At 37.4% G+C, this 22762-nt stretch overlaps 1 protein-coding gene across 1 annotated transcript; it reads right to left on the bottom strand.

Moving 5' to 3' along the window:
* Nucleotides 1-3989: 3989 nt before the first annotated feature.
* Nucleotides 3990-21212, bottom strand: LOC135157128 (activating signal cointegrator 1 complex subunit 2 homolog). Its single transcript, XM_064111701.1, has 3 exons — nt 19504-21212; nt 9319-9543; nt 3990-8665 (listed from the first exon to the last, which is right to left on the bottom strand). Exons 1-3 carry the CDS (start codon nt 19675-19677, stop codon nt 8243-8245), a joined length of 822 nt encoding a protein of 273 aa, XP_063967771.1. The 5' UTR covers nt 19678-21212; the 3' UTR covers nt 3990-8242.
* Nucleotides 21213-22762: the final 1550 nt, after the last annotated feature.

Genomic DNA, 22762 nt, shown 5'->3' with positions numbered 1-22762 from the left:
CTCTCCATCTCTTTCCATATTTCAATCTCTCTCTCCCTACTCCACTTCTCTCCATCTCTTTCCATATTTCAATCTCTCTCTCTCTACTCCACTTCTCTCCATCTCTTTCCATATTTCAATCTCTCTCCCTAACTCCACTTCTCTCCATCTCTTTCCATATTTCAATGTCTCTCCCTACTCCACTTCTCTCCATCTCTTTCCATATTTCAATCTCTCTCCCTACTCCACTTCTCTCCATCTCTTTCTATATTTCAATCTCCCTCCCTACTCCACTTCTCTCCATCTCTTTCCATATTTCAATCTCTCTCTCTACTCCACTTCTCTCCATCCCTTTCCACATTTCAATCTCCCTCCCTACTCCACTTCTCTCCATCTCTTTCTATATTTCAATCTCTCTCCCTACTCCACTTCTCTCCATCTCTTTCCATATTTCAATCTCTCTCTCTCTACTCCACTTCTCTCCATCTCTTTCTATATTTCAATCTCTCTCCCTACTCCACTTCTCTCCATCTCTTTCCATATTTCAATCTCTCTCTCTCTACTCCACTTCTCTCCATCTCTTTCTATATTTCAATCTCCCTCCCTACTCCACTTCTCTCCATCTCTTTCCATATTTCAATCTCTCTCCCTACTCCACTTCTCTCCATCTCTTTCCATATTTCAATCTCTCTCTCTCTACTCCACTTCTCTCCATCTCTTTCTATATTTCAATCTCTCTCCCTACTCCACTTCTCTCCATCTCTTTCCATATTTCAATCTCTCTCTCCCTACTCCACTTCTCTCCATCTCTTTCCATATTTCAGTCTCTCTCTACTCCACTTCTCTCCATCTCTTTCCATATTTCAATCTCTCTCTCCCTACTCCACTTCTCTCCATCTCTTTCCATATTTCAATCTCTCTCTCCCTACTCCACTTCTCTCCATCTCTTTCCATATTTCAATCTCTCTCCCTACTCCACTTCTCTCCATCTCTTTCCATATTTCAATCTCTCCCTCCCTACTCCACTTCTCTCCATCTCTTTCCATATTTCAGTCTCTCTCTACTCCACTTCTCTCCATCTCTTTCCATATTTCAATCTCTCTCTCCCTACTCCACTTCTCTCCATCTCTTTCTATATTTAAATCTCTCTCTCTACTCCACTTCTCTCCATCTCTTTCCATATTTCAATCTCTCTCTCTACTCCACTTCTCTCCATCTCTTTCCATATTTCAATCTCTCTCTCCCTACTCCACTTCTCTCCATCTCTTTCCATATTTCAATCTCTCTCTCTCTACTCCACTTCTCTCCATCTCTTTCCATATTTCAATCTCTCTCCCTACTCCACTTCTCTCCATCTCTTTCCATATTTCAATCTCTCTCTCCCTACTCCACTTCTCTCCATCTCTTTCCATATTTCAATCTCTCTCTCCCTACTCCACTTCTCTCCATCTCTTTCTATATTTAAATCTCTCTCTCTACTCCACTTCTCTCCATCTCTTTCCATATTTCAATCTCTCTCTCTACTCCACTTCTCTCCATCTCTTTCCATATTTCAATCTCTCTCTCCCTACTCCACTTCTCTCCATCTCTTTCCATATTTCAATCTCTCTCTCTCTACTCCACTTCTCTCCATCTCTTTCCATATTTCAATCTCTCTCCCTACTCCACTTCTCTCCATCTCTTTCCATATTTCAATCTCTCTCTCCCTACTCCACTTCTCTCCATCTCTTTCCATATTTCAATCTCTCTCCCTAACTCCACTTCTCTCCATCTCTTTCCATATTTCAATGTCTCTCCCTACTCCACTTCTCTCCATCTCTTTCCATATTTCAATCTCTCTCCCTACTCCACTTCTCTCCATCTCTTTCTATATTTCAATCTCCCTCCCTACTCCACTTCTCTCCATCTCTTTCCATATTTCAATCTCTCTCTCTACTCCACTTCTCTCCATCTCTTTCTATATTTCAATCTCTCTCCCTACTCCACTTCTCTCCATCTCTTTCCATATTTCAATCTCTCCCTCCCTACTCCACTTCTCTCCATCTCTTTCCATATTTCAATCTCTCTCTCCCTACTCCACTTCTCTCCATCTCTTTCCATATTTCAATCTCTCTCTCCCTACTCCACTTCTCTCCATCTCTTTCCATATTTCAATCTCTCTCCCTACTCCCCTTCTCTCCATCTCTTTCCATATTTCAATCTCTCTCTCCCTACTCCACTTCTCTCTCTCTCTTTCCATATTTCAATCTCTCTCTCTACTCCACTTCTCTCCATCTCTTTCCATATTTCAATCTCTCTCTCCCTACTCCACTTCTCTCCATCTCTTTCCATATTTCAATCTCTCTCCCTACTCCACTTCTCTCCATCTCTTTCCATATTTCAATCTCTCTCCCTACCCCACTTCTCTCCATCTCTTTCCATATTTCAATCTCTCTCTCCCTACTCCACTTCTCTCTCTCTCTTTCCATATTTCAATCTCTCTCTCTACTCCACTTCTCTCCATCTCTTTCCATATTTTAATCTCTCTCTCCCTACTCCACTTCTCTCCGTCTCTTTCCATATTTCAGTCTCTCTCTACTCCACTTCTCTCCATCTCTTTCCATAATTCAATCTCTCTCTCCCTACTCCACTTCTCTCCATCTCTTTCCATATTTCAATCTCTCTCTCCCTACTCCACTTCTCTCCATCTCTTTCCATATTTCAATCTCTCTCCCTACTCCACTTCTCTCCATCTCTTTCCATATTTCAATCTCTCTCTCCCTACTCCACTTCTCTCTCTCTCTTTCCATATTTCAATCTCTCTCTCTACTCCACTTCTCTCCATCTCTTTCCATATTTTAATCTCTCTCTCCCTACTCCACTTCTCTCCGTCTCTTTCCATATTTCAGTCTCTCTCTACTCCACTTCTCTCCATCTCTTTCCATATTTCAATCTCTCTCTCCCTACTCCACTTCTCTCTCTCTCTTTCCATATTTCAGTCTCTCTCTACTCCACTTCTCTCCATCTCTTTCCATATTTCAATCTCTCTCTCCCTACTCCACTTCTCTCCATCTCTTTCCATATTTCAATCTCTCTCCCTACTCCACTTCTCTCCATCTCTTTCCATATTTCAATCTCTCTCCCTACCCCACTTCTCTCCATCTCTTTCCATATTTCAATCTCTCTCTCCCTACTCCACTTCTCTCTCTCTCTTTCCATATTTCAATCTCTCTCTCTACTCCACTTCTCTCCATCTCTTTCCATATTTTAATCTCTCTCTCCCTACTCCACTTCTCTCCGTCTCTTTCCATATTTCAGTCTCTCTCTACTCCACTTCTCTCCATCTCTTTCCATATTTCAATCTCTCTCTCCCTACTCCACTTCTCTCTCTCTCTTTCCATATTTCAATCTCTCTCCCTACTCCACTTCTCTCCATCTCTTTCCATATTTCAATCTCTCTCTCCCTACTCCACTTCTCTCCATCTCTTTCCATATTTCAATCTCTCTCTCTACTCCACTTCTCTCCATCTCTTTCCATATTTTAATCTCTCTCTCCCTACTCCACTTCTCTCCGTCTCTTTCCATATTTCAGTCTCTCTCTACTCCACTTCTCTCCATCTCTTTCCATATTTCAATCTCTCTCTCCCTACTCCACTTCTCTCTCTCTCTTTCCATATTTCAATCTCTCTCCCTACTCCACTTCTCTCCATCTCTTTCCATATTTCAATCTCTCTCTCCCTACTCCACTTCTCTCCATCTCTTTCCATATTTTAATCTCTCTCTCCCTACTCCACTTCTCTCCGTCTCTTTCCATATTTCAGTCTCTCTCTACTCCACTTCTCTCCATCTCTTTCCATAATTCAATCTCTCTCTCTACTCCACTTCTCTCTCTCTCTTTCCATATTTCAATGTTACTCCTTATTCCACCCCTCTCTCTTTGTCTCTCTCCCTCTCACTATGTAAACCCAACTTACTACAGACACACAAAGCAACAGACAAACAAAAATTATTTTGCTTTTCAGGATGCAACGTGATTTTTTTCTTTATTCATGTATGTCTTATATGCAGTACTGTATACCCCAAAAATCTTAAATCAAATTTTTTTTTCTCAATATTTCACACACAGGTTGGTTCCAACAATATAACAGCATCCAGCCTTAATTCTGCAATGCCGAATGCTTGTTGACAATGGCAACAACATCTCATCCAACAAATACGCTAACACAACTGTCATAACAATATCAACTTTCAATTCAAGATCTTCTGTCGTTCTGGCCATAAACAAAAATTCAAAACTGAAGTGAATAGCTATCTCAACCTACCTATAATAATAAGACGATCATTCATCGTATTTTGTGTAAATAGAATTGGAATATATTTTTCATCTCATATATTGTATGGGTGTAGCAATGAGAATGAAACCCCTTTTTCTGTTTTGAGACTATAGGACTCGAAATCTTCAAACACACAAAGGACGTAATGCATTCTCTTCTCAATGACTGGATATGATGATATGAAATATAACACGGAATACCTAGCTCTCTACGATCATATGATTATACTGTAATCTAAATTGTCTAGGTGAGATTTAAATATTAGTGTTAACAGAGAAATTCCTATAATTGATATACTATGAAAGTTATGTAGAGGGCAACGTATGCTGCATGCCAGTTTCAACAAAGTATGACACTAATTTTCGATATAACAATGTTTTAGATGCTACACAATCTATTGACTGACCCCAATACATGGAAAGCTACACTTACTCAGTCTGCTAGTGATTGCGAAAACAGAGTAATGTCTCATTTTAAGAAGTTATTTTGAACTGGGATATATAGAGTGCACTGTAGGAATTTCAACATATGTCAGGGCAGTGACTTCCCTGCGGGAATCCCACAAGCGCCTTTACGTCGCTAATCCTCGCATTTCATAACTGACAAACACAGGGGCTGTGGGAAAAGACGCAGTAGAGACCTTTTTGCAGTAATCTTGCTGTAAAGGCATTGTGCGACTTTCCCGCAGCCCCACTGCCTCGTCTTTGGCAAAATGTCGAGATTAGCGATGACAAGTCGCAAGCGACATTCCTACGAAAAGAAACGGGTCTGACTGTCAGTGAGGTGCCTTAGAAAGAACGTGCTACTAGTGCTCCAAGTAACTACCCAGCAAGACACACAACTACAAGCCTTGTAATTGTAAACAACATTGCTGGTAGTAAATTACAGCATGATATACTAATCCATGTATTGTTAGACTGCATTTGAAACAAACAAGATATTACTAATATTCTTCACACATAATATCTGCCAAGTAAAGCTGAGAAGTTACGATGTGGGAACTGGAATCATCATTTTGGGGAACATTAACAAGGATAATATAAATTCATATTAGTATCTTTTTTAATCAGAGTATAGCTCTGTTTCATCTCCCCGAACGTGCTAACTTCTTTGTCTTCTGTTGCTTTTCTAATGAAATTATATAATTCAACGGACAAAACAGAGATTTTGGGCAGTTTCAGATGTTATCAGCGCTTGCGATGGATAGCGCCGACAATCACCAGTGGTACTGAAACGTGTCGTTCTGATGTTATCGCAACTTTTTATCCATATCACAAACGTGGCTGCACGTGGTAGTAAATCATCATTATTGATCAATCACCACTCGTGAAAAAGGAGCATTCAGATGCAATATATCACCACTGATGCTTAATGGCGTGATCCACCGCAATTGGAGATAACATTTGAAAGAGGGGGGGAAGGGGGGGGGGGGCTGACAATAGCAATGTGAACCGAGATTATACCAGTTGAAGACTCGGTTATCAATGATATTCTAATCCTTAAAATGCATTCATAGAAGATGGCTTCTTCACAGGGAGTTTTTTTTTAAGATTGATAATTATGCATCATGCATTTTATATAATTCTCATATGATATGCGAAGATTCATTACAGATACATGTTAGTAAGTGAAAATTCCTAAGGGGAAAGATTCCCTAGTCGATTAAAACTGGGAGGTGCATATACTGCATGTATGGGATGAGTGACTAAAGGTAGGGGTTTCCAAACAATTAAATACCAATAACCAGATGTAGACTTTTTTTTACACAAGATTAGTGGTCTATTGTATTCAATTAAAACAGAATTTATTTATTATCTTCCAAAATAAACTGCTTTTTTCCCCTTCTTTTCTCCTCTATACATTGGATGACATATCTCGTATATATTCAATAAAACAGAACAATGATGCATACATTTCTGAAATTTGAAGTTATATATTTAGTTACTGTACACAAATGCGCAAATCAATTCATTAGAACTTTCATAAGACGTTAACACAATCCACACTCAGCTCATACCATTCACTACAGTCATACACAATTTTCTTGGAAGCAATCGAACATTGTCAAATCATAATTGTAAACAAGCTTCATGTGCACCACTCAAAATTAAAAAAAAATATATATAAAATTGCACATTCATACAATTCCAACTCTCTATGAACAATCATAGAAAACAAAATAACTTTGGATAGAGTTGCAAAATTATGCAAACCATACTTCTTTGACCATTATTTGACTTCTCAGTAATAATGGGGCAACTGAAAAAAAAAACAATCACCTACTGTATGTTAACTTTTAATTCCTCAATATTTAATTTCAGACATCTAAATTTGTTTTTGTATATTTTTTTAGAAGTAGGCATCAAATTTAAAATCAGCTAGACTAGATGATTAAAAAAAAAGAATCCTGGAAAAAAAAGAATCCTGGATAGTTAACAATCATTGAAATGTTAAAGCTCATCTGATGTTGCGATTTAGGCAGTCAACATAAGTTGTGAAAATTAGCCCCCCCCCCCCCCGAAAATAAATAAAAAATAAGTTTTCGCCTGGAGCTAATGCAATTGATTCAATAAATGTGCTTAAGTCAGTTAAATAATTTTATTTTGATGCCATGGTGATTCATTGATAATGAGAAGGACAGGACAGGGAGATAAACCATTTGAAAAGAAGATCTTTATGCCTTATCTTTATAGAAATTTGATTATGATGAGAATATTACAATTGTCTGTTCAATTTGTTAGGGGCTACAAGAACATTTCTTTCGGAAGTGCAAAAGAAGAAAATGCTTGGTTCGCCCTTGTAAAAATGTGAGGGGAAGGCATGAATTCTATATTTTTCCGAAAGCCAATATATCTCTTGTGTTTATCATCTACAAAACCTGCCCGGAAACACATTTTGAAACCCGAATTTTACCCCTGAAAAGAGAAGATAAACACAGCTATTAGCACTTTCAGTATCGGCCAGCCTTACAACTGTTGTTTCTAATGATGCAAAAATTATATGAATGAATGAAAAGACAACAAAACATGAGAACTAAATTCTGAATCTTTACACAGAGCACCTTATAATATATGTGACAGGCACAAAAAATATGGAATGATTCCATCAATATTTAAATATGCAACAGATTCGTTTATGCTAGGGAGAAAAAGAAAACTGTAGGCTGAAGTCTTTTGAAGAATTGATCAAAGTAACTATGAAGATAATTAATTCTACAGCTTGAGCTAATTAATTAAAAAGCAGTTAATGAAAGAAGTGAATAATACATGTCTCTACTTATCTACACTGTTATCTATTACATTGTGAGTTCCTTTTAGCACATTTTCAAAATCTCAAGTTTAAATGTCTTCGAAGTATGGCATTTAGCATAATACAGTACAGAACAATAATTAATATCAACAACAAATAGGCACATCCTGGCTATTATCTTAGCCAAACAAAGAAAACAGTTCAGCAGTACATAATCTGGACACAAATAGGCATCTTCAGTTTTAATAGACATACATATCATCACGTTTATTGTACTTTTGCAAAGAAAAACAAAGACATTTGATCTTGCCCAAGTAATATCATATACATATATGTGTATATATACAGGCTATTGCTGTCATATTGGACATTTGATTTGAACATCTTTATACTGGCATAATATGATGGAATAAGTATTATCCTCCTCATATATAGAGAGCAGAGGAAAGGGAAGTCTTTTCTTCAAGCTTGTAGACCACCAATATGCCGTTAGGCGCTCCAAAGTTGTCCAAGTTTCATCAGCTAAATACTAGAGGTTAGCTCAAGATGCGAGATAGTAGCGAGTGATCTTTGAAAAGGTGGTTATTTGAGCACTGAGCAAGCGGTCACACAAGGTGGAATGCATATACGCTGAGCGGCACACAGTCTAATCTCTTTAGCAGTGGCTTTCCGCAAGAAAGGGTTCTTTAGAGTTGAAAGCATCAGTGCGTCGTGTTCGGTCGGTTCCCCACGGCACCGGGCGTCATCGGTGTGTGGTACTGCTGCGGCGTTGCCTGTGACTGTGCCTGCTGTTGCGGTGCCGTTGCTGCAACCTGCGAGTATTGCGGTATCTCCTGCTGCTGCATCCCTTGCGATAAATGTTGTTGCTGTTGTGGCGGTTGTTGCGACTGCTGCTGCTGCTGTGTTTGCCCAGTTTGTATGTGTAACTGCGAGTGTGCACCGGTCTGTGGTGTGTACTGTGGATTGGAATCCGGCAATCCTCCAGGGTTCGGCGTGCTGTGCGTCTGTTGAGTTGGTCTTGGGTGCTGAGGGTACGCTGCATGGTCCGACAACGCTTGACCCATCGTATTCTGCCCTAGATTTTGACCCATTTGGTTTGGCATGTTGGGATACTGCTGCTGTTCCTGTAACACACAAAACACAATAGAGATGGGGTTAGGTTTAAGGTCAAAGGAAATACAAGCAAAGTTCAAAAGAGTATTTGTATTATTCCCTAATATAAGCAAACTTTAAAAACAACTAACAAGTTAACATAATTCTCTATTGTGTTAATTAATACCAAGAGAGAGAGTCCCTGAATTGTCTGAGCTATCAAAACAATACCCAAATCAATTCACAGCTCAGCAACCTTGGGCTCAGGCTATCAAGCAAACAATGATCTAACCACATACGACCATGCAATTTCCAACCCACCTTAAGAGATTGAATTAATAAAAGCACTTATGAAATTCAAAGAGTGTTGTTTCTGGGGTCTTTTGTGTTATGTTGTGATCATGTGATTCAAGGGAGTTGTACATTCAAACCTACTCTAGTGACTACAGGTATGGAAGGACCACCTTTCTATTCAGACTATCATTTTGGTTTATCTTGAAAAGTATTCCCCGATGAAACACGTTTTATAGGGACCTGTCTAAAAGACCACCAGGGATCCAAAACAATGTAACTGGCCAATCAAGACCATCGTTGGATGACCATTTTGTTTTAAGCATGGACCAGGAACCAATCAGATTGGTTCTTACACATTTGTGTTACAGGACCAAGGTTTGATTATACATACCTGTGCTGGTGGTTGGATGGGCATCCCTTGGTGTGGGGCAGCGGCTATGGCCATACCGGGGTTGGGGTTTCCTTGGGACGGGGCCGTGCTGGCTTGTAGTCTCTTCTTCAGGGTTGTGTTCTCCTCCTGGAGCAAGTCATTCTTCTCCACCAGGATCTTGATCTGCTCCTTCAGGACCTCCACCTCCTCCCTCACCGCAAACAACAAGTGACTCTTAACCAAGTCCTGTACAATAAAGAAATGAAAACAAAAAAGAGCATTTTGATGAGTGCATGCCGAAAAGCTCCAGGATGTCATGTCTGTCTCCAGTGCTATTTTCAGATTTTGAAGCATATAAAGACTTATTCAATAGTGAGAAACATATATCTTTTTTTTGTTTACTTTCTCTCTCTCTCTATCTCTGCAACTTTTTTTTTGAGCTCCAAGGCCCTTTTTTTTAAGGTTCAATGTTCAATGCTATATAACAGGCCAGTTCGAATGCAATGTGATTTACCTGAACCATGGGCCGATTGCATTAAACTATCTTTGAAAAAAAATGTATTTCGTGTTGCTGATTTATCATGATGCACCATACAAAGGGCCTTTCGTACATTGATCACCAGCTATTGAAATCGTTTGTCTCACTTTTAAATCCATTTTTATGTAATGACATAAGATATGGTATTTATAAACGTTTTTGCTCGAACTTTAGAATAGGTTTGTAATTGATTTGTTAAAAAGGAGTTTCGTACGGTGCATCATTATAAATAGAGAACACAAAAGACGGTCCTTGCAAAGAACTTTACAAGCAATCAGCCCCTGGTCATTGTGAAACATGCCCCCGGGTTTTCTAATCATTCTCCATTCTGTCATGTCAGTACATGAAGGTACTTTCCTAAGGAAGGACAAAATACATTAAATGTATTTTCTAAAAGGTCAGGTTAGCTGGCTGATCATAGAGTACATACACCTTACGAACGTGCCTGGGAACAGACATTGGATCCATTAGAAGACTTTATTTAGGCTGATCGATGTTTTCGTTCCTACTTTGGGAGTTGCTATAAGGATTATTATATACAGCACAGCACAAAGACAGGAAGAGGGATTGAACAAAAACAGATCATAGGGAGAAAAAATAAACAGTCGATCAAAACCATATTAACCTAAATTACAAGCAGCCAGGTCATATGATTCTGACGGCAGACTTTTTGAAGCCACCACAGAACATATGTATCGGTCCTTTTCAGCCCCATTCCATCACCACAATACTTGTAAAGTAAATTTAGAAGAAATTGTTCAGGCCTCGAATACCATGTAATAATAATCCACATTCGGGCACATCAGAACAAAACCATTTCGTGTTTTGTTAACTGAAACATGAATGAAAATTTTCAAAATTGAATGACCACTTGACCACCATGTACAAGTAATTAGCATACATCAATTAAAATAAATCATGTCAAACATACGCACAGGATTTGGGATATACCAGTAAAGTATTGGATTTGTTATTGTTTCTTGTAACAAAGCTTTATTGCAACACATGAAGCACGTCTGAATAAAACCCCATGAATGTTTTTTTTTTAATTCAAAATTGACAATTTTTATCTTTAAACTGCAAAAGACAACCATTATAAAAGTCAGATGATCCTTAATTCAGTATTTGCTAATTCCTTTTGAGCCAATCAGATGAGAGTATTTCAGTAGCTTAAAACAATAGTCGTGAAAAACACTGAACAACTTTTTTTCATGAAATGCTCTCCATGAGAATGAACAATGGGTCTGCAACTAAATAACAAAGACTACATCATCAGAGAGAGCGTGACAAGCCTGGCTTTGAGGTGATGAAAATAATGGGATTTATACAGCTCAATAGTTCCTGGTAGTACAAGGTCTATGTTGTGGCGTAGAATAGCCTCCAAATGAGCCTTGCATTTGACCCTCTACTGTTTACTCACGTTTCAAAACAAATTTTGGGTGAGGAAACATCAATAAGAGCACTATTGTATCATGTAATATTACTATCAATGACCTTCTGGCTCCATGCAAAATAAAATCTTTCAAAACCATCAACTGTTGAACTGTAAAAGTACACTGAATGACCTTTTTGCTCTAACCAAAATGTGGGTGACCCAGCACAGCTGCACAAAACCTTTAATTGCGTTAAGGGGTCTGAAAGCAAAGCCTACAATGACTTGTGTTCTGAAGGCCCTATATTTGCTAGTCTTTGTGCGAAGACCCACTTGTTGATAAAAGTTTCAATCAGGGTGTGTGCCTGCAGACAAGAGATTCACAGAGTCTATATACCTATTTATTAGAATTTCTAAATTCTTAATTCTTCTTTATACTGGTACCGTGGTACACTTATCGCTAAAAATCATGGTTATTTTTATAAAGAACAGACTACGAGGTTTCTGGCCACTCCTGTCTGACAAGATCGCAATTTCATTGCAACTCATTTTAAAATCGTTACCACGACTGGCATTAATCATGCAGACCTCTATAATATTATAATGTATTTATTTTTCTTCATTTGAATCATTCATCTTCATTGCTTTAGGAGTTTTTAATCATCAATTACTTTTTTTGGTCTGGGAACCTATATTTACATGTCATGCTTTTTAATAGGTTGCTCTTATTTTACTTTGTAAAACAGTGAATGTAATGATTGTCATTATGTTTTGCTCAAGACATATGTAGATGTTTTTTTTAATGTATTTTTTTCTTGTTTATATATCATATTTCATTCTTTATCTTATTGTTTCTCTATACCATGTCATGTTATTAATGTTTTGGGAACTGCGCTTACACAAGGCCACTTGGCTTTATTTATGCAGTTCCCCATTTCATTTTCATTTTTACTCTTGCTTGTTAATATATTGTTTCTCATACCTTGCTTAATAATTGTTTTTATCGAGAATGAAATAAATGCAAATTGAATTGAATTGAAAAAAAAAAAGATTTTGTGGAATGTGACACAATAAATCAAATCAAAATCAAATCAATTCATTTTTAACATCCGAATCAGCGATTTTTAGTTTCAATCAATCCTGGACGAAACAAACTACTACCTTTAATTTTGGGTTGACCACAAATCTGCAAATCATGGCACCACACCCAATACAATAACCAGTGACATGATCAAATCTAAATTCCATTTCCAAGGAAGGCAGCATGCTCGATCAACAAGTTCAACTGCAAAGCATATTGATTTTCGTTCACTTTACAGGGATACTCATGTCAACATGAGCACCCTTCCAATACCATTTTTTCTTGTGATGAGGATAAATAATTCATTGTTCCAATGATCACCATGGAAACTGTAAACGTCTACATGGATATTGTCCACGGGCGGAAAAGGGCGCAGTGTCACATTCAGTCACGTATACCAAATAGAGTTAGTCTGATAACTCAGACTCTTTGAGACTGTCGTACCCCTTTCAATATATAGTTGGTCAATAGCTCATTCATGCCTGGCAAAAATTAAAACTTAGTTCGAAATCTGGTATGTACAAAACTAATTTTGATGGGAAACGGTTGGGAGTGATCCTTTAGTGTTTTTCGTACATTGGAATGTTTTAAGTTACAACAACAAAGTTTGAATTAAGTCGTAATTAAGTCATAATTCAGGCTTGCTTCAAATTATTTTCATTTCATTATCACAGGCTTTGCCTGGTGTCGCTAACACAGGAAGCAACATGTGGGACCACACATGAACGGGACAACAGTTTTCAGTAATGTTTCTGATCTTCATTTGCTTATTTGATACTTTGTATCTTTTCTGAAAGATTGCTTGGCAGATGATATTTATGAGTAATTTCAATAATTCTGCTTAAGTTTTGTTCAAATTTGTGAACATTTCATATTCTGTTGTTACCAGTTACAGAGTTTATCTTTACCTCATTAAACACGTAATAGCCCCAGTCTTTTTAAGATCAAACTTTTTACAAAGTGAGACAGTGCAATGTCTACCATACACACAAATGCACTCGACGAGTCTGATAAAGGTCTACGAGTCAAGACTAGCAAGAGATTAGTAAACATACATGGGAGGGGACAACATTCAAGCTAATGACGTCACTGGATTGTATATCTACCGTGAGGGTCAAATGTAAGGTCATGTGATCAGGAGACTGATAACGGGAAGTAATGTAGGCTTATGATATTGCCTGTAAGAAAAAAAAAGAAAGGGGTAGCAGGGAGAACAGAATTGAGGGCGAACACAATGGCGTATCTAAGACCCTATTTCTGATGCTGAAGCCGAGTGCTCAAAACCATATCGTCTCTGTGCTTTTAACTTGTATCTCAAAATCATTTTTTATGACAGCTCAGAATTAGCTTGATTTTTTTAGTGAGAACATGGATACATGTAGCATCCTTCTTTTGCCTAGAAACAGTTCTTGACAGGTATCAAGAGAATGTTTTCATAAAAAATATAAGATTGTCACCATGTATTTCTAAAATGCATTTTTTTTCAAAGCTTCCCTCAATATTTTAAAATTTTGAGATACAAAGTCTTAACACCCCAGCCACGAAATACCACTTTCAATTGATGATGGCTGATGCTTCTCTTGTTGTTAACATATAATGAAATTCATTTTTATTTTCTTTTACTTTATCTTATAATGTGGATAGTTATGGGGCTGTCATGTGCCAGATTTATCACACAATCATAATTCCGAAGTACAACTCCCATAAAGGATCTTATCACTCTTTCATAATATCTGTGTCAGTATGTCACATGAGAAAAATTATAAATCTATTAAACACAATATATCATTTGAATAGATCTAGCTAGAAATAATACTTGTTTTCAACAGCATTTTGGGGGGTAGAGTTCAAAATCCATGTTTAAACTGATCTGGAAAATATTTGCATGTGTTATCAAAGTTCTATTTTGGTCTTATTTCTGTGATAACAGGCTGTCATACTTATCGTTATGCTTCAAAGGGCAGTGGAAAATCCCCAACAAAATCACTGACTACCTGTATTTTGAAATAAGTTTGTTACACAACAAAAACTTTTGACCCATATCTGAAGTCACACAATGATACTTTTTCATAATCTGATTCTAAATACAGGCTGAACTACTCAAAATCTTGTTTGAACCCCCCAAATTTTCAAAAGCAAGAAAAAATGGAAACAGTTTTTCTTGGGGGAAAAGCAAACCATTTTTGACCGATTTCTCTTTTGGCTTGTCAATTTTTTTTGGACACAAAATGGCTGACAGACTAGGAGAGTTTTGAATGATGTCATTTTTTTCACAGCAAGGAAAGAAAAGGAATCAAACCCCCTAATCAAAGACCCTGGCTAAGGGGTTGAATCTATGGATGTTTCTTTAAGATTCTGTTCGAACACATCATGATCATTACCGCAAATGGACAGGGGGTTTATACTCGAAGACTAGCTCCACCCCTCTTGCCTTCTAGCCAATATAAGCGATCAATATAATCAATACATGTGCCCTTCTTCCTCCATCTCAAGAAGGTGTACCCAAGCATGGTAGAACTGGAGGACAGACATCCTCCTTCAGATAACATCTTCTCTTGTTTTACATTTCACATTTCGAATTGGATTTGGAAGCTAGAAGTTGACTCTATTCTGAAATTTAAAAGTGACTCAGATTTATAATTCATTTTACTTGAAATGGCATCAGCTGAAATTCACTCAATTCTGAATCAAAGTAACTTAGAAAACAGTAATTTTGATTCAGAGCCATTAAGTATGTTGTGCTTTATGGGGAAGGGGGGGGGGGGGGGTAAGAGCCATGAATGAAGGAAAAAAATCCTACTCCCTGTTGTTGATTTTTTGTTGTTTTGAACTTTGAAGCTTTTCATCTGCAATGTTCTCACCCCCAAGCTTGTGAGCTACATCATCATTAGATTGTACATGTACTTGTTCATTTATCTATCATCCAACAATAGCTTGTTTAATCAAAAGAGTAATTCAATCAAGAGCTTATACATTAAATCAATACTGGTAACCCATCAAAATGAAGACCTTTCTCTCCGTCCTGAGATCCTAAACCTAATGCCTATTGTCTGTACATATAGTTTCATAATAGCCTTCTGGCTCTAAACTAAAGGGATGGAATTGATCCTCTCTTACTCCAATGTTTCAATCACTGTGTAGCATAAGGTTTGGCCATTTGCTTAGTTTGATTTCATAACAGCCTTCTGGCTCTATAAGGGATGGAATCGATCCTTTCTTACTCCAATATTTGCATATGTTTGCCTGTATGGTTTCATAACAGCCTTCTGGCTCTAAAGGCAAGGAATTGATCCTTTCTTCCACCAATGGTTCATGTCAAGGAGGGAAGCAAAGTGACAATAGGGATAAACTTGAGTTCTCAGCCAGTTTTAGGACAATGTGGCTTCTGGAGCTGTGTCATATCTGTCTGGTTTCATAAGAGCCTTCTGGCTTTAAGTAACTGGATAGATCCTTTCTTCTTCTGTTTATGTATTGTGTATTCAAGTGAAGCAATATGTAGGGCTTAGACTGAGCCAGTCAAAAGACAATGAATGTGGCTTATGTAGAAGGAAGCAGGTGAATAGTTGTGAGACACCTCAAATATGCTAGAAAAAAATAAGGGAAAACCCCAGAAACACTCGGTACCCCGTTCATACCAGTTAGATGAGAATATAAATGTAGCTATTTTATAGAATCCCTCTGATGATGTTTGTAATAAACAGTGAATTCTGTCTTATATTAGTAGTTGGCTAGAAAATATAAATCGTTGTTTTTGTTTTGTTCTGTTCTGCATAGGGAATCTTTTAACCTTTTCCATATCAATATGAAATGAACAATATTTTGGTGTCAGACACAGGTCACATGATATGCCAACTTGTGTTTTGGTCCCAGAGACATTCAGAAAGAAGTTAAAGACATACTCATAACAAATGGAAGAAGTGTACCGCTTTCTGTAATGTCTGAATGTAAAAAAGATAACCCTTGCAGTGAAATGTATCGAGAAGATTGATTTTTTTGTTCCTTCAAGAAGGCCAAGTAATTGTAAACCTTCCTGGGTTCCACCTCCCGCAGACCTTCCCTTGGTCTATGATCAATATCTTTATAAGATGTCAACTTTCTGACCCCCTGCGGCTTTTCCAAAAGGTCCTAGGAGTCCCCCTTGCCTGGGTTATGTTTACATGTACCTCCCCCTCCTCCCAGACTAGTCTACAAGCATAGACTCAAAAGATGACACTTACAAAAATTATATGTCTAACTTGAGACAAGTCTCCAGACCCTCTCTTTCAAAATCATCCACAGCACATGGGTGAATCTAGTCTCCAACTTCAGACTCAAACTATTTAAATCAGGGGTATGTGCCGCAGACTAATCCCAAACTAACATAAAAGCCTACCAATAATAATAACATTGGAGAAAATCGTGCTGGGGGTAACTGGGTCGATATGTATACATAAAATGGATATGGATCGGATGCATCTACTGACCATTGTCACATAGCCTGTATCAATTCAATTTATTGATTTGTCTGATAAAAAGGAACACACCCCCAGGAGAGGAAGGAAAAAAGATCATAGACTGGGGGTCAATAAGATCAGGGTAAAAGGAAACTTGAAAAGATGGGGTTCTAGTCTTTTAAAGTTAACCCTAGACTTGGCAATATTGAGAAGCTAGCCATTTTTATTTGTTTATTTTAACTATTTATTCAAAAAAATATTTATTACTACACTGTATATCCTTTAGATGTTTTTATGAGTGTTTACGATCATGTCTTGTCATTTTAAATTATCAGTAATGATTTGAATGTGAAATGTACGAAATGTCACCTACTATATGATCTATATAATCTTATTTTGATAATCATCTTTCACATGACCCTATTGGTCTCCCGATCAATGGGAATTTTTGGTCTATCTAAAATATTTAAACCATATCGTGAGACAGCAATATTGCCTCATGACAATTGGGAAACCCAGCGATCAGCCGATAACCATCAGTGTGTGGGTTGGTATGAAAAACAATAGCCTAAAAAACCATCTAAAATAATATATGATTCATGTTATTCAGGACACCTATCATAATAGCATGTGATGTAGGAAAGAAGGCCCTACTCATATTGTTTGTTCGTTGTTCTGATTTTACATTTTTAATACATTGTAAGTGGCTTTCTTTCAAAGTCACTCTTGTCTGCAGGAATGAAATTTAATTATTTTCAATAATTTTTATTAATGTATCTCTGTCCCCTTTCACAGAAACAGGAAGGCTCCTTCCAACTGGATAAACAAAATGGGTATTCCCATATATTGGGGAATTCCACATCTTGAGTTTTGGGGCAAATCCAAGATCTCGGTGTATGCTACTGTTATTTTGTTTGGAAAGCTCAACAATAAATGGCCATGCAATTTTTCTAAACAAAATAACTACTGATACAAATGCTCTATAGACCTACAGACTAGCTGCATTTGTCATGACCACAAATAAAATCCTTATACCATGTACCATCCATTTCACAACACCAACATGGAAGTTTAAAGGTCAAGTCCACCCCAGAAAAATTTGGATTTTAATCAATAGAGAAAAATCAAACTAGCATAATGCTGAACATTTCATCAAAATCGGATGTAAAATAACAAAGTTATGACTTTTTAAAGTTTCGCTTATTTTTCACATAACAGTTATATGCACATCTCATTGACATGCAAATGAGTCGATGATGTCCCTTACTATTTCTTTTGATTTTTATTGTTTTAATTATACGATATTTCTTTTTTTTTTTTTACAGATTTGACTATTAGGGCCAACTTGACTGAACCATATAGTATTAAAATAATGCTAATTCCATGTGTTCAGGGAGGAATTAATCTTTGTTTCACTTGACAATGAGGAGAAAAATAGAATACTTCATATTTCACATAATAAAAAAATAAAAAAATAGTGTGTCGATAACGTCAACAGTCTCCTTATTTGCATACCGACCAGGATGTGCATATAACTGTTTTGTGAAATTAAAGCGAAACTTAGAAATGCCATAACTTTATTTTACATCTGATTTTGATGAAATATGCAGTGTTATGCTTGTTGGATTTTTCTCTTTTTATTCAAATAAACTTTTTGCTGGGGTGGAATTTTCCTTTAAGAAGTTGGCATGAAGATTGACTTGTCTGGGAAGAAATCTTTTTTTTTCTTTTTGGCTGACTGATAATTGAGAAAACACCAGCACATGAGGAATTTGCTCATTGGTATCGAACCTCTTTAATTTTACCCCAAGAAATTAAGAATCCCCCAAAATACAGGAATTCTCTTTTTGTTACCCAATTAATGCACAAAGTCATCTTGTACTTGTAAAAGTGGTCAAGCTTTATGATGAAAATATCATCACAGAGCTATCAAAGCTAAGCTAACATCTAACCACATGGAATTTATGGTCAAAATCAGGATATTACAAATTTATCAATTTTTTAGCCATTTCATTGTCTCGTTTCAATATGTTCTTGCCTTTCATGTTTCATATTTAGGGGCTTGGATAGAAGTTCAGTCTTTAGAAGAAGCAAAGCAAGTTTTGAAAATTTACTATTTTGATTTAAAAGACAGAAGCAATTTGAGCCCCCCCCCCCCCCCCCAATGAAAACAATCAAAATCATAATGAAAGACTGATCATCAAACTAATTGTGTTGATATTGCTGATGCGGTTTACATCTTACGTGTATGCTGCAGTAATTATTTATAGGCCCGAATTGTCAAAAGAGGTTTCAATTGTACGAAGGTAAAAATCATGAACTATGCAGGGTGTACATAATTACGCATATTTCACTGCTTACGCTACGAAAAAAAAATTATATAAATGCACACTTCTGGCAAAGGGCGCTTCATTAATGCTAGAATAAGGAGCGATAATACAAGAAATCTGGATTAGCCATGGCTATGTACCATGGTACGATTGAAACCTCTTTTGAGAAGACGGGCCATTGGGTTTATTTTCAAAGATGCCTTTGGAGTGTACGTGTCACACTACATGTACATAGATAGGCCAACATGAAGATCATTTTCTAGGTGGTTTCAAGAAACAAGTGTTGATGATTATTTATGTAATTGATGTGGATTTTCTTGTCCCTCGGCCCTCTATAATGATGATAACATACACAATGCTTCTTTCATTCAACACAATTGTCAAAAATCTGTAATTTGAAAAACAATAACCAAAATGAGGCAGAAAGAAAATGAAAGTAGTTGAGTACTTACCATTGCTTGCTCAATCTTGTTGTCGATAGCACCACCGGCAGGTGAAGTGCTGCATAGGAGAAAAGCAGAGAGTACATCATTGTTAATTGAACATGTTCGTTTCTTCGAGAAGGCAATCTGTTTCTCGTTTTTAAGTTGTACCCGAGGTACAGTCTTGTTGTAGAGCATACGCATGGTCCCACGTTATGTCTTTGGTCTAGATAACAGGCAACCAAAGTGACAGCTGATGATTCGGTCGTTGGTCGGTTCTGTCCAACTGGGTGAATGATGATATCCGGAAACAAGATGATTGAATGGACAAGACTGTTGTTCTAGATAAGATAGTTTACTTGGAATTGGGACAGAGTCAGAATCAAGTCCCAATGTGTCAAAGTTCTGCAGCTGAACTGAGCGTGAGTCTCTGAAATTTGCGCCTAAATCAAATCAGTGAGATTTTGCAATCGGAGAATCAGCTGATTTGCGATCACTACCGTGCCTGATGACGTGGTTCAGACACATAGAACGTCAAGCCTCCGGGTTAAATAATGGTACCAGCCGGTATGGACTGGTTTGGAATCGCCCAGAAAATCCTGACGAGCTGTTGCCGTTTTATCTGCTGCTGTCACCTTACTGACAGGGCCTAACTGAGCGGAATGAGAAGTGACAACCAACGAGGGTTGCTATAATCTAACGCCTAACTGGAAGTTGTGGGTGACGTCAGCGTGGGTGATAGGCTAGTTCCTGTATGTAGAAAAAAGGGAAACCTCCACCTCTCTGAATTCAACTCGACTATAAAACCTCCAGAAAGGTCCCTGGTAACACGAATAGTGCTCTGGGGCTGATGCAACAAATGCTTTTCAGTATTCAATTTGGTAATGGGGTTTCACAATTGTTTCAAGTCCAATTTTATTTCCTCCAACCTGGGACAGGGATATCATCCAGGCCTAACTACTTCCACCAAAGGTTGAATGCCTTCGAAAAGATCTCTGATGAAATGCTATGACAGCTTTATATTGGAAACAACAAACGATTCTTGGCACAGTAGTCAGTAAGAATACAGTCCCATGTAATTGCTCCCGGGTTAGCAATCTTGGAACGACGGCGACGAGCGGAGAGAAAATGGGGTCAGCACTAATGTGACAGACCATGTGACGATGAGGAGATAGAGATCAGCATATGTTAATTATCAACAATCACGTTTTTAATCCGAGGCAGGCCAATGTACAAGGTTTTCCTCTCCTACCAGATTACAAGGCTGATCAAATGTACCAGAAGATACATAAATGCACGTTAGTCACTCAATCTCTCTTCAGTACAGCTCATTCATAATCATATAACTATATAGCACAAAATGATGGTCGCTAAATTTCAGACGATCTGTTGAATTACTACCCCAAAACCAAGGATTTATTTCAGTAATATAATTTCTGGCAAGTGCTCAAGGTATAATTTAGGATAAGTCCATTCAGGATAAAAAGCACTCTTTTTAATATGGAACAGCAATAGGTAGGCATGTGTTCCCTGAGTCGCTGGGCCAGGCTATGTTATGTTGTTCATTCAGAATTTCATCAAGTTCCCGGCAAAACAGCTTTTAAAAAAATCAATTGGTCACCTGCAGCATACCTTACACACACACACACACACACATATGTAAACTCAATAGAGTCATTGGGAGAGTCTGGAATTTTCTGTGCAAGCTACATGAAGAGCTCTGGAAAATTACTGGCTGTGTACAGGGAATTCCCTGGAATACTCCACTTCTACAGAGGGGTATTATTATGAAGACCAACTACAAATTAACAAAATACATTCACAATTTGAATAATCATGGACCACATTACACCTTAATCTCTTCAAAGATATTGAAAACAAGGTATTTTGTCATTTTGTTTGAAAATGAATATATTCTCTGTCCAACATGCTTTAATTTATGGTAATAACACCAGACTGTCCCCCAAAGACACAATGGAAGAATCCCATCACATGCACACTGCATGATACTGCCTAGGCTGTGAATAAATTGTCCTCAAGAACCTTTGTGATGAACAACCTCCAATGAACCTGGTTTTCCATGCGCGTTCACTCAACCAAGGAAGGGTAAATACAACCATCCTATACACAATAAACAACAATAACAATAACTGATGGCTTAGAATTATAAAAGGAAGACACGCCCTCAATGGTGAGTAATATACAGTCGCCTTTGACATGATTGGTAAAGGGAGGAATATAATTATGCTCTAATTTTTGCATTTCATAAGATGGGTCACAATATGTAGGGCATTTCATAATCTCTCAATTGGGAGTAATGACACAGAGAAAAATAATGACTGCTGTCATATGAATAGTAGCAAATATTGACTGCTTTAAGGGGCATAGTTCAAACTATTTTCCTAGAGGTTATTTTCTGTCCCAAAATATGGCATAATGACTGCTGCCATTAAAATATGGCATAATGACTGCTGCCATATAAATAGTAACAAACATTGACTGCTTTAAGGGGCATAGTTCAAACTATTTTCCTAGAGGTGATTTTCTGTCCCAATGTGATGTTGAAGGTATAGCACAGATAAAAAATCACAGAAGGAAAATAGATAAACCTCGTGATCCTGGCATTGGATTGATTGGTTTCAATATAAGCAGAGATATTCAAGAAAAATACTTGTAAATGTTTAGTGAAAATTCATCACAGAATAAGAGAGCAATGAAATTCTTTAGTTTTTTTTTTAATTCATGACATCATGTGAGAACAGCTGGCCCATATATCATGTAAATAGAATTCCATAAATTCAATTTTTTAATGGAAAATGATGAGTATAAATATTTTTTTGTCAGGAGGGGGCATGAAATGGTGTGCCTTATGATGTATCCACCTCACAAATAAGATCACTTCCATTCCTTTGAGAAAATAGCATTTTGGGGAATTTCATAGTACACAACATATGGAGGAGCTGCTCGAATGTGACGTCATAAAATCCAAATTTTAAACATTCATAACTCTTTTATTCCTCATGGATTTTCATTAAAACATTGACCAATCTCTTTATATTGTCAGAATGAACTTCTCCTTTATGGGCATATATATTTTTTTACTGTTCTGATTACAAGATGGCATGGGGTAGATTTGACCTCTGACATATTTCGTCAGTGAAACTCATAGCGAACCTTTCATGCTGCTACATTTAAGCAGGTAAAGCGCTTCGCCACCTTACTGTACCATCTCTTCTCTACCTCTCAAGGTGTGGAAGATATTCGTTTAATACATTTAATGGGGAAGTTT

This window comes from Lytechinus pictus, chromosome 16, assembly GCF_037042905.1.
Source record: "Lytechinus pictus isolate F3 Inbred chromosome 16, Lp3.0, whole genome shotgun sequence".
Lineage (NCBI taxonomy): Eukaryota > Metazoa > Echinodermata > Echinoidea > Temnopleuroida > Toxopneustidae > Lytechinus > Lytechinus pictus.
This window is presented reverse-complemented; position numbering and strand designations above follow the sequence as displayed.

Bases quoted from the DNA above. Each gene is read 5' to 3' on its own strand.
- LOC135157128 (XM_064111701.1), bottom strand. From the start codon at position 19,677: ATGCGTATGCTCTACAACAAGACTGTACCTCGGGTACAACTTAAAAAC. The intron at 9,544-19,503 runs GTAAGTACTCAA...TTTATTGTACAG, and splicing joins ACAAGATTGAGCAAGCAATG to GACTTGGTTAAGAGTCACTT. The intron at 8,666-9,318 runs GTATGTATAATC...TGTGTGTTACAG, and splicing joins CCATCCAACCACCAGCACAG to GAACAGCAGCAGTATCCCAA.